We start from the raw sequence: 12,238 nt of genomic DNA on the forward strand, positions 1-12,238 counted from the left end.
ATTCCTAACACTTGAGACACCCCACCAGTCCTTTATTTTATGTGTGTATTGGATTTTTTTTTTTTTGAGATAGGGCCTCACTTTTTGCCTGAACTGGTCTTGAATCTTGATCCTCCCGATCTCTGCCTCCTGCGTAGCTAGGATTACAGGAATGAGTCAGGAGTGCCCAGCCGCTTGAATTGTTTTAATTACCTCCTTGGCTTCTGAGTATTGAAGTTCTCCCCATATTTGCCATGCCCTGGTCTGCCTTCCCCATATTATCTGTCTAGAAATGTATTTTAAATGATAAATGTGAAGACTCTGTAAATGCTTGCCTGGCATGTCCAAGGCCCTAGGTTCAACCCCTAGCACTGTCTTCTACCTTCTAGAACCCAGCACAGAGCATAGTAGATACTTAAGAGTGATGTGCTGAGTGAATGAGTGAATAAAAGCTTGCCATTCCTAGAACAAAAAAGACAGGAAGGGGGAAAAAATAAGCCCCAAGTTTTAACCAAGGTAACTGCATCTGGTTTCCAGGCTCTGGCAGGGAGTGGCACAGCCAAGTACTGTGAGAACCACATCACTTCTTATTCACATGGGGCTTGGGTGGGAAAGGATCAAAACTCAATTTGAGAACTTGAGAGTCTCCCTGGGACTCTGTGGTTTGGGAACAGTAGGGTCAACTTGAAGGTTGCAGTGTGTCACTATTTCCATTACACATTTCCAGGGTCCCTACTTAGCTGGTAAACTCAGAGTAAATTCCTCTATCTTGGAGGACCCAAGAGGCCCATGATTTGGGGACGTTCTCCTATCTGCCCCGACTGGATTGGAAGGAAGAATTGTTAAGGAAATTCTTAATTTCTCCTGTTCATGGGAGAGGGATATTAGTAACACACACCTCCCTCCCTCTCCACTAATCCCCAGCAGTTTCTGTTAACCTTTGGGACACTATACTGTTTCTTCCTCCCTTTGCCTACAGCCATGTGGGCTAAAGCAGATTTTTTTTTTTTTTTGGATAGGTAATACAAGTCATGGAAGCAACAGTAAGATGACCCCCCCACCTGGTGTCTTGTTAGTAGTTTCTTGTGCATCAATGCTGGATTTTATTTATTTATTTGTTAGTTTATTTATTTGACAGCACTGGGGTTTGAACTCAGGGGTTCATGCTTGCTCGGCAGGTGCTCTTAACACTTGAGCCACTCTGCCAGCACAATGCTGGATTCTAAATTAAGGAGAGTACAAGGTAGATGGAGTATATTCAGTAATTGAGAGTGAGGAGAGTTAAGGACATTGGTTCTAGTACCACCCACTAGACAAGGATGTCTGTTTTGTTTGTTGGTTTGCTTGTTTTGGGCAGTACTGGGGTTTAAGCTCAGGGTCTCATGGTTGCTAGGCAGGTACTCTACCACTTGAGCCACTCCACAGGTCCCAGACAAGGACTTCTGGACAAGCACAAAAGACAGTGCACAGGCCCAGACTGCTGCTGCCTTGGTGAGAAGCACTGAGTTAGGGATATAGTCCCTAAATGTCCAGAAGCCCTGGGTGCAAAAGTCCACTCTGTTCAGCTGTTGGTCCTCTTGTTTACTCTTTTTTTTTTTGGCAGTATTGGGGCTTGAACTCAGGACTACACACTTGCTAGGTAGGTGCTCTACTGCCAACCTGTGTTGGGTATTTTTAAGATAGGGTCTCTTGAACTATTCACCTGGACAAGTTTCAAACCTCAGTTCTTCTGATCTCTGCCTCCTGAGTAGTTAGGATTACAGGCATGAGCCACCAGTGCACAGCATTGTTTACTCACTTTTAGAAAAATGGTTGTGAAGCCAGTCGTCAGGGGCTCAGGCCTGTTATCCTAGCTACTTGGGAGGGTGAGTTTGGGAGGATCGAGGTTCAAGGCTAGTCTGGGCAAGTAGTTTACAAGACCCTATCTTGCAACAAAAGGGCTGGTGGAGTAGCTCAAGTGCCTGCCTAGTAAGCATGAGGCCCTGAGTTTAAACCTCAGTACTGTCAAAAGAAAAAAAAAAATCCCACCTACTTAGAGATAGGAAAATCATGGTCTGAGGCCAGCCTGTGGAGACCATAATCTGAAAATACAAACTAAAGTTAAAAAAAAAAAAAGATCTGGAGATTATGCCTCCAGTGGTATGGTGTTTGCCTAGCAAGTGCAAGCCCTAAATTCAAACTCTAGTACCCTCCCCCCCAAAAGCAGAGTACACATAAAAACCTGCTAAAGTATGTGAACAGTCTCCTCAGAAAGGTTAGTGTCTACTAAAGGCACTTTCTTGGCTCCAGTGCTATAGCTCTGGGACTATCCCTGACAAATGCTGCAAGGTCCTTTGAATTCAGTGCCAGTATTTAAAAGGAGAGGGGATGTTATACCCTCCCCATCCCAGGCACGTCCTAGGGTCTGCCTCAACTTAGCCACATCTTCTAGAAACTTCCACTGGCCTGCCTGTTCCTGTTACTCTGCTCTTTGCCTCTGAAATCCCCCAGATACTACTAAGGCCTGATATTTTCTCTTGTGTCTCCCCGAGCCCTTCAACCCTGTTCCTTCCCCTTTCAGCCCCAATTGGGAGCATCCTGTTCCTTGTCCAGTTCATTCTCATCATCCCCTCACAGCTCTCTTAGCTCAAGGCAAAAGCTACATGACCCTCCCCTTTCTGTGTCCACTAAGCTCCCTTGGGCTAAATATAGCACAGCTGTGCCTGACAGTGTGTGCAAAGCTTCAAGACTCATGCTCCTCCCCAGTCTTCCCTGTCTGCGTAAGAGGGAGAACATCCATGAAGCTTCCGGTTAGAGTGGGATAGCCCAACAATGTAGGGTGCGGCAGGATGAGCAAGGGTATGCTGAGTTTGGGATCACACAGACAATGGTAACCTTCCCATCTGTTGTCAGGGACTTTTCAACCTGTTACCCTTCCTGCCACTTGTTCATTCTAGAGGAGAGGAATGTACTGGGAATTGTAGGGCTGGAGGAGCGGCTCAAGCGGTAAAACGCATGCCTATCAACCATGAGGCCCTGAGTTCAAACCCTAGTACCACTGGGGCACTGGGAAATTTTAACAGTCATTCCATTTAACTCTTACAATACTCCTATGGGTACATGCTACCTCCACTTTGCAGACAAGGACAAATACTCTGAGAGATCAAGTGGCATAACCAAATACTTAGAGTACTCAGTCTATGGGCTAATTGGCTCCACATCTGACTTTGGCCTAAGTCTGTCTACATGATTTAGAACCCTCTAAATCAGAGTTTCTATTAATGTGACCTGATTTGGAAGAAAAAGAGGTTCACTAAATAAATTACTAAAGTAAAAATGCTTAAATGGAAACAATTATTAAAGACTTGGCATATTAACAAAAATAATGGCATCGTAATTTTAACTTGTCTGTTTACTTAAAGCAGGACTCTACAGAAATTTTTTCCCTGAAGTTTTAGTTACTGTGTGTCCTTGGAAGTTTTTCAAATAAAAATTCAATTTTGTTTTCTTTATTTCAAGACTCCCCTTCCACTTTGCATACATTTTCCCAAGGTACAAAGGGTCCAAAGGAATGAACATTTGAGAAATAGTTAAAAGTCTAGTCTTATTTTCTTTGTGACTTATGGTGGTCTTGGGTAAAACATTTAACTGAGCTTCAGCTTTTGAACTGTGAAATGGGAGTAATAATACAGACATCAGAGTTAGTGTGAGAATTGAATATACATAGGGCTGGGGTTGTAGCTCAATGTTAGAGTCTTCTCTAACAAGAGGCCCTGGGTTCAATCCCCAGAACCATAAACAAATAAAAACACCTACATAAAGCAATTAGTACACCACTAGGCCCATAGAAGGTGCTCAGTAAATCACAGTCAAGTCTTATTTTGTCACCTCTGGGCTATGATGCTGCGGGTGCAACCACATAATCTTAATAGGGAGAAAACTGAACTTGGATCTCCATAGTTTGGCCCTGTTCGTCATAGGTCTTGATCCTGATTCCTTTCCAGTCTCATCCAGACGTTGCCATCTCCTCTTCTCTGGCCTAGATAAGGGCATATATCATTCATCTTTTGAGAATTCAGGCCATAGTGGGGACCTGGAGTGGCAGAACAGGGGTGTGTGTGTGAACAGCAGAGAGGAGAGTTCCCATGGACACTGGGGATATGTGAAGGCCCTGGGGAGTTGCTGTGACCCTGGATCTGTTCATAGAGCAGTGAGTGTTAAGGAGAAAAAAGAGGAACATCAGCTGCTGGACAAATTTCCAGTTCTGAAAAGGCCCCATTAGGGAACACACACACACTCACACACAAACCCACACACACAGGCTGAGTAAACTAGGGAAAGAACAAAGGCCTGGAATGGAGTGAGACCCTCCACAGTGTACTCTTAATTCTTTCCCCATTTGTTTAGCAAGAGCTTTGTCTTCTCCTAGTCGAGGGTACAAGGATCCATTAGCATTCCTAAGTTTCACTATCAATCTAGAGGGTTTTGGCTTGGCCAGCCCCCATAGGTTGGTTATTGCAAGCTAGGAGTGCATACTTTGGAGCCAGCCAGACCTTGGGTAGATCCTGACAAACCACATTTTACTGTGTATCCTTGGATAAATTATTTGGCTTCTCTGAAGTTCATTTCCTTCATCTGTAACAAGTCTGAAAAATAAATATCCAGTAGAGAATGACACTAACACCAGTCAGTCATTCCTGAAAACAGAGTGAGCATCAACCCCACAGGCGGCACAAAGGGTTCTAGAGATGTGAAGGAAGTCTTGAGCTTGTCTCCCACAATTGGGGTATTTTATTTACATTCCATAGTTAATAAGAATATTTGAGGCAGTGCAGCCTGGGGGAGAACCCAGATCTTGCTTTCTTGCTTCTCTATCTACATCTCAGTTTGTCCACATCAAGCCTGATTTTTGTCCAGCCACATGTGTTCATGGGAACAAAACTGCATTAGTTAAGGGCTCCCCTCCATCTGGGCTAACATTACTTTCCAGCACCTTAAGCTCAACAGATGGGGGGTTAAGAGTGATGCCCTATACTATCTCCTCCCCCCTTTACTGACTTCAAAGTCTTCACAAAGCCAAAGCCACTTCTTTCCTGACCCCAGAGTGGAGGCTCCAACATCAGCTCTTGGCTGAATCAAAACAGCAGATGCTGAGCCCTGGTCCAGCTGCAGGAGCTCCACTTTCTAGCCGGCTATCTCCTAGGGTAAGTACCAGCATGCTAAGGACCTATGCAGCTATCAGTCCTTTCTCTACCTAGAGAGGAGGGGAAACTAGGAAGAGAAGTTGATTCGAGCAGGGAGCATTCGTCTTTGGATTTAGAAGGCCTTTCACTGGCAGAACTCCTGCTCTGAGACCAGGACTCCACTAGTTTGTGATCAGAGCAGACATTTACAAGGACTGGCAAGTAGAGCAACCCAGGGATGGAGCAGCTCAGGGACCTGAATCTGTTCTTTTAGTACTAATGTGCAAAATATATGCTAAATTATACCCAAATCAATATCCCAACATTTAAATCTGCCTCTGGTAATTTGGTAATCTTTGGTATAAATGTCTGGGATGGCTCTGGTTCCCTGGGGCCAGGTCTTGCTCTGTAGCTCCCGCAGGAGTAACTGTCACTGAACGAGGACCAGGAAGGACCCCAAGATTCAAGAACTGTTCCTTCCAGTCTCTGGATTTTTCCAGCTGTTTTTTTTTTTGGCACAAAGATAATACTCATAGGGATGCAGATAGGGGAGAGGGATTAAAGTCAGAATGAACTGAGAAGAGGCAGATGTTAGGAAGGACATGGGGAAAGTGATTGTGAGTGGCTCAGGTACCTGAGACAGGATACCTGGGAAGGATATCTTTCCAAGTGGAGGCTGTGCTGGGTATGGTAAGAGGGTCATAGCAGGTAACACCTTCCGTTCCATCCCAGACAGAACTGAGTGTTCTTACTGTAGGGCACGCCTCCTTCTAGGACTGGGCTGAAGCCTAGGAGGACCAGCTGTTCATATCTGGGTCCAGGATTATGTCTGCTAACAAAGGCTGGTGGGTGCCACCTGAAGGCGAGGATAGTGTGTCTGAGAAGTTCCTGAGGAAGACCAGGGAGTCTCCACTTGTGCCTATAGGTGAGTGGGGAAAGGAACACGGGTGGGTAGGAGGTCTCCTCTTAGAGGGATCAGTTTCCTCGTTCTTTTTAAGGAGAGCAAGGCAGGGGTCACAGAACTAAAGTAGTCCACCCACTGTGCAAGGGTCAAATGTTTACAATGAAATGAGGGAGTCTGCATGGGGGAAGTTGCAGTCAACTGAGTGCATGAGATACAGGGAATCCCAACACCATTATCAGCTTCAGTATGGAGGGTCATGGGCTGGAAGAATGGCTCAAGTGGTAGAGTGCCTGCCTAGCAAGTGTGAGGCCCTGAGTTCAAACCCCAGTGCCACTAAAAAAATAAAAGCAGTATTGAGGGTCAAAATTACAACTTGGGATCCCCCAGTGCTTCCTTCTTCAATGCCTTGGGAGGTCAGGAAAACAGCTGTTCCAGGAGGTAGAGGTAGTTGAAGGGTCCAACAGACCTGAGACTGGGGCATAGTCATGATGATAGGCTATTTCTATATTGGGGGGGTGAGCATTTTGAAAGGGACCCCACCACTTTGAAAATGCCATTGACAGGGAACACTTTTTTTTTTTTGGTGGGATTGGGGGTTAGAACTCAGGGCCGTATGCTTGCTCAGAAGGCGTTCTACCACTTGAGCCACTTTACCAACCTGTTTTTGTGTTGGGTATTTTTGAGATAGGCTCTCAAGACCATTTGCCCAGGCTGGCTTCAAACCTCAATCCTCTTGGTCTCTGCTTCCTGAGTAGCTAGGATTACAGTTGTGGGCCACTGGCGCCTGGCACAGCTCAACATTCTAAGGAACCCCCAGCTCTCAAGCTGCATAAAAGCAACTGCTTACCCAGTGCCCAGGTATCACATTCTCTGTCCACAGGCTTAGGGGGCTGCCTGATGGTGGCAGCATACAGGATTTACCGGCTGAAGGCTCGAGGTTCCACCAAGATGTCCATACATCTGATTCACACCCGAGTGGCAGCACAGGCCTGTGCTGTGGGTGCTATCATGATAGGTAAGTAGCTTGGTGGGGTCACAGGAGAATGAGGGCAAAACAGACTAGGCAAAATCTATGAATCCTCAGTTACAGGACCAATGATTTAAGTCCCTGTCCCCCATACTGGGATCCACATCAGATCCTTGACAAAGCCCCTTACAGTGAAGCCTTTTCAGAGTCCCCATTTGGTCACCTGTCCCTTGCTGATGGGTTAGTTCAGATTGTTTTATGACAGTTTTCCCTAGAGGAAAAGAAAATCATGCATCAGAGCATAAGCTGGATTTCTCTTTCTCTCTGACTCAAGAAGCGCAACTACTTGCTAACTGTGCTAATAGGACAATCCTGTTCACTGGGCCTTGGTTTTCCCATGTATAACATGATGATAACCAGCCCTGGCTCACTCACTTCACCGGTGGTTCTCATGTTTCTCATAGACACATACAGAATATAAAGCTAAGTGCTTTGTGCGCTTTCAGATGGGTTGTTTCCCCAAGTTGTGTGGCTGGAGCTTGGAGCAGCTGTTGCAACCTGGGGCAGAAGTGGGAAAGCTGGACTCTCAAGGGAATGGGTATAGTGAAACCACTGGGACATCTGGGAGAGCCAGAGGACAGGTGCAGGGATTGGATGCCAAGTGTATTTCTCCTTCCTTGCACAGGTGCTGTGTATACAATGTACAGAGATTATAGCAAAAGGACAGCACAGGATGCTGGGGAGAAGTAGGACTCCTGAAGGGGTGGGGCAGCCCAAGCCTTTCATCGATCTCGGTATGTGCCTAATAAAGAGGTGTTGAGGAAAGCCAAGTGTCTTTTTTACTTGCAGAGAGCAGAGGAAATGGTGATAGCTGTGGGAGGACCCAGTGCAAAGGATGGAAGCCTCTGTTCCTCCAACTCAGGGTCAGGGAAACATGACAGACAATGGTCTCTCAAGGAGGAGGTGACTAGGCCTCATTCCAGAATCCTAACAAGTCTGACACCACCTCAGGTCCACCTAGAAGTAGCCTAGAGTGGAGTGGGAAGGTCGGGGAGGAAAGGGGCCTTGAGGCCCATGGGAACACAGAATCAGAGGCAGGCATTCCTTCTAACACAGGCTGCTTCCCTTGAGACCAAGCAGGAAGGAGGCTGCAGCTGGGAGAGGAGGCAGTGATGCCTCATGGGAGATCACATATCCAGAATGTAAGTGCTAGGACTAGATGGGTTGGGGGATGGGCAGATGAAAGAAACAGGCCAAAGCAGAGGTCAGAAAACTTTGTTCACTTACAAATCATGGCTAAGGTTGAATTTGTAAAAAATAAAATTCCACGTAAATTCTGATGGGCCCTTTGGGGTTAAACACTTTCACTCCCTTCTTTTCCTGGGCCCAAGTTTCTCTCTGTTCCTTGGGAATGGAGCCTTGGCACAGACCACAGAAGGAACCAAGAGGCCAAATGCCCCTTCCTCACTGAAACTGTGGGTTAAGACATTTATGGGTTGTTCCAGATGGCTGTAGCAGTTCCTGGACACTCTCTGACATGAAGGCAAAGTTGCATGGGTCTCAGCTTTGAGTCCAGGAGCCGTAGCCTTCCACAAGGAGCAGAAGTTGCCAGCCCCCTGCACTCACATGGGGTAATTGAGCACAACATCCTGTTTGGCAAGCTCCAGCAACATAGGATCATCGAAGAACTTGCTGATGCTCACATCTTCACTCAGGCCCTGTAGAGAATAGGATGAATACAAGAGCTCCATGTAAAGGCTGACTGAACTGGTCAAGACCTCCAAGACCTGCTTGAGAGGGAGCCTGATGTGGGCTGCTCCAAGAGCTATGCCTTTAGGGTACTGTCACAGCCCTCTGTTTCCTTTGGGCCCTAGTTCCCATTGCTTGAGGAATGTACAGATTGCATCTTTCCATACTGTGAAGTAAACTTTTCTCAAGTCTACAGGCCCTTAGGAAAAGGTCCCAAAAGGAAATACCGAGACCCCTGGGGGTTGAGGGACACACACCTTTCTCCGACGGGTTTTGATCATGAATTCTCGGGCCAGGTGAGGAGCTGGCTGTGGCTCTAAGGGGCGGATGACAATGCTCTTGTCCAGAGGATCACCGGGTACAATCTGAAAGGCAAAGCGGTTTCAGATGGTCCAGGCAGACTTCCCAGAGAATTAAAGCCCAGAAGCAAGACTCTTGTTAAGAATGTTGGATATTTTTTCACTTGGGGTTTGGAAGGTGAATAGGCCAAAAGGGAATCAGCTTTGTAGAAGTGGGAGGAGGCCAGCCTGACCTGTTTGCTCACCTGCCAATGGTGGAAGACAGACAGGGAAAAGGCCTGTCCCTGGGTATGGGTCCGGAGATCAGTTTCAAAGCCAAAAGAGTCGATAGCTGGTATGAAAGCTTTGATGGTGTAAAGTGGGGAGCCTGGGATGGGTGCATCTTGAGTCACGTGCCCCCTGAGACAGAAAGACAATGGCTGAGTCCCTAGTCATACACAGGCCAAAAGCCAAGGAGAAATCTGGCTTTTGTGGTTTCCAAGTGCATCTTAGCCAAGTTACCATAAAAGAAAAAATAACTGAGAATGCTCTACAGAGAGCAGAAAAGGCTTAGGGTTATTTCGTGTGTGTGTGTGTGTGTGTGTGTGTCTGTGTGTGTGTGTGTGTGTCTGTGTGTTATAGGGTCTCTAGAACTATCTGCCTGGGCTGGTTTGAACGGCAATCCTCCTGATCTCTGCCTCCTGAACGGCAATCCTCCTGATCTCTGCCTCCTGAGATCCTAGGATTATAGGCATGAGCCACTGATCCGCAGTTAGGCTTGTAGAGTGTGTGTGTGTGTGTGTGTGTGTGTGTGTGTGTGTGAGTGTGTGTGTGTGTGTGTGTGTGTGTGTGTGTGTGTGTTTTACTGGGGATCATAACGCAGAGCATTATGCACACTAGGCAAACACTCAACCACTGAGCTTCATCCCTAGCCCCAGGCTTGGAGTTTATAACAGAAATCACAGGGGCACCCAACTCTGGGCAAAGACAGGAAAGGGAACACTGATGGGACACGGTTTTATTGACATTCCCACCCTTGACTGCTTCAGCACTTCTCTCCAGGAGAAGCCCAAGCCCCCTTTCCTGAAGAGCCGAGGGACTTCATGATCTGCCCTTGCTCTTAGAACTCTCCCTAACATGCTAACCTGCTTACCTGCGCCTGGCTAGGACAGTGTAAACAGCAGACACACAATCTGCAGGGGCCTGGACCTCTACAAAGTAGTAAGGCTCCATCAGACGAGGAGTTGCCTACATAGAGCAAGAAGAAAGGGTTCAGCCTGGGGAAGGATGAGGAGCAAGATCCTGCAGATAGCGTTTCTAGGCCCCAAAAGCCGGGCCTTCCACTTAATCCCCTGACCAGGGAGCAGGATGGTCCCTTATAACCGCACTCTCTTACCATGAGGAAGGCAGAGTAGACAACTCTCCGGGCCGTGGGTATGATCTGGCCCCCACCCCGGTGCAGGGGCTCCTGGGCAACCACCGCATCCAGGATCTTAAACTTCACATTTCGAATCACTGAAAAGGAGATGGGGACAGTTGCATCAGTATTCTGGGGCTGGATATGGAGCCATGATAGAGAAAGCACAGTATTATGCAGACACAAAAGAAATGGTAAAAATCACACTAGAGACTGATGTTCTAACCAGATCAGCAAGGCCTATAACAGAGGTCAGTAGTGAATCATATATTCTTAGTGTCTGCTTCATGCCGTGCTTTGGACGTACGGAGCTTTCCTAGTTTCCTAGTTTGTGTTTCTTCTGCAGATAGCAGATGTAGAGTAAATTCTAGAATTTTACATTTGGTCCCATGAAGTCTAATCAGGGTCCATAAACCAGTCCAATCTCATTGCCTTGTTTTGTTTTATTGGTATTGGGGGTTGAACTCAGAGCCTTGTGCACGGTCACTCTGCCAGCCTTTCATATCTCTTCTTTCCTTCTGTTTCTCTCTTTTTTTGTGGAACTGAGGTTTGAACTCAGGGTTTTGCACTTGCAAAACAGGCACTCTACCTCAATTCACGTTTCCAGTCCATTTTGCTGTGGTTATTTTGGAGATGGGATCTTGACAACCATTTGCTCAGGACAGTCTCAAATCACAATCCTTCCTATCTCAGCCTCCCAAGTAGCTAAGATTGTAGGTGTGAGCCAATGGTGCCCAGCTCCTTATCTCTTTTTTTTTGGCAGCACTAGAGTTTGAACTCAGGGCCTCATTCTTGCTAGTCAGGTGCTCTTACCACTTAAGCACTTTGCCAGCCCTTTTTTGTGATTTTTTTTTTTTTGAGATAGGGTTTTGTGAACTATTTGTCCAGGGTTGGCTTAACAGCGATCCTCCTGATCTCTGCCTCCAGAGTAGCTAGGATTACAGGTGTGAGCCACCAGCACCCAGCTCCTGATATCTCTTCTTTCACCCAAACAGGGGTGGTGGAGTGGCTCAGATAGTAGAGTGCCTGCTTAGCAACTGTAAGGCCCTAAGTCAAACCCCAATGCAACACACACACACACACACACACACACACACACACACACACACACACACACACAAAACAACACACATACACACACTCAAATACAGATCCTTCTCAGGGATGAACAGCAAATGTCATTTACTTCATTTCCAGGATGTAGCAAATGGTGGCACAAGGAGAGAGAGGAAGTAGGGAAGAGAATGGGCGAGTATACCTCAAGCTGCTTTTCTCTGGGGCCCACAGGTGGGGACAATTACCCCACCTCATGTGGTTAGGTGCAAGGGAAGTGCTGTTGAACTTACACTCATCACAGAGAGGCCCTTCCCTGGTTCCCCACTGGAAACCTTGAACGATGCTGTCCTTCACTGAGCCAAGAAGAGCCTTGTCCACCTGTACAGAAATATGAGGGCTCCTTAGCAGTTCCCGGGCAATGGCTGACAAGTTTAGAGGGAAGAGGAGAGAGGCATGTCTGTGACAGCACACTCTCCTTCACCAGGCAACACAAAATGACAGCTGGGAACAAAACAGTTTGAACTTTCTTCTACTCAGGAGTTAACAGGTTGCCATTGGTTCCCATTGGTTCTGCTGTACCTCAGAGGGCAGGGTATCATCCACCAGGATGTTGGGGCCTGTGGCATCAGGGCCAAAAGCCCAGATGGAACGGGCAGCCAGGAGATCCCAGTCGTACTTGGTCTGGAAGAACTCTCCCAGCTTCTTCCTGGGGAGAGGAGAAAGTGG

General features: G+C 47.0%; 2 protein-coding genes across 3 annotated transcripts in view; one reads left to right on the forward strand and one right to left on the reverse strand.

The window, feature by feature from the left end:
- The first annotated feature begins 4,674 nt into the window (after window positions 1–4,674).
- Window positions 4,675–7,837, forward strand: Higd1b (HIG1 hypoxia inducible domain family member 1B). Of its 2 annotated transcripts, none has more exons than XM_074045597.1 (4): window positions 4,675–5,162; window positions 5,899–6,066; window positions 6,926–7,060; window positions 7,698–7,837. In XM_074045597.1, the coding sequence occupies exons 2-4, from the start codon at window positions 5,967–5,969 to the stop codon at window positions 7,760–7,762; spliced, it is 300 nt and encodes a 99-aa protein (XP_073901698.1). In that variant the 5' UTR covers window positions 4,675–5,162; window positions 5,899–5,966; the 3' UTR covers window positions 7,763–7,837. The 2 variants fall into 2 exon arrangements, with proteins under 2 accessions (XP_073901698.1, XP_073901697.1); XM_074045596.1 differs by having other exon boundaries at window positions 4,678–5,162; window positions 5,916–6,066.
- Window positions 7,838–8,271: 434 nt separating this feature from the next.
- Window positions 8,272–12,238, reverse strand: part of Eftud2 (elongation factor Tu GTP binding domain containing 2) — a 53,164-nt gene continuing 49,197 nt past the window's right edge. Inside the window, exons 22-28 of the mRNA XM_020171606.2 lie at window positions 12,092–12,218; window positions 11,803–11,890; window positions 10,436–10,554; window positions 10,193–10,287; window positions 9,306–9,459; window positions 9,019–9,126; window positions 8,272–8,730 (exon numbers count right to left, since the gene is read on the reverse strand). Coding sequence (XP_020027195.1) covers window positions 8,635–8,730; window positions 9,019–9,126; window positions 9,306–9,459; window positions 10,193–10,287; window positions 10,436–10,554; window positions 11,803–11,890; window positions 12,092–12,218 — 787 coding nt within the window. The 3' untranslated portion in view covers window positions 8,272–8,634. The remainder of the gene's footprint in view (window positions 8,731–9,018; window positions 9,127–9,305; window positions 9,460–10,192; window positions 10,288–10,435; window positions 10,555–11,802; window positions 11,891–12,091; window positions 12,219–12,238) is intronic.

Source organism: Castor canadensis, chromosome 11 (genome assembly GCF_047511655.1).
Source record: "Castor canadensis chromosome 11, mCasCan1.hap1v2, whole genome shotgun sequence".
NCBI lineage: Eukaryota > Metazoa > Chordata > Mammalia > Rodentia > Castoridae > Castor > Castor canadensis.

Bases quoted from the DNA above. Each gene is read 5' to 3' on its own strand.
- Higd1b (XM_074045597.1), top strand. From the start codon at position 5,967: ATGTCTGCTAACAAAGGCTGGTGGGTGCCACCTGAAGGCGAGGATAGT. The intron at 6,067-6,925 runs GTGAGTGGGGAA...CTCTGTCCACAG, and splicing joins GTCTCCACTTGTGCCTATAG to GCTTAGGGGGCTGCCTGATG. The intron at 7,061-7,697 runs GTAAGTAGCTTG...TTCCTTGCACAG, and splicing joins TGTGGGTGCTATCATGATAG to GTGCTGTGTATACAATGTAC.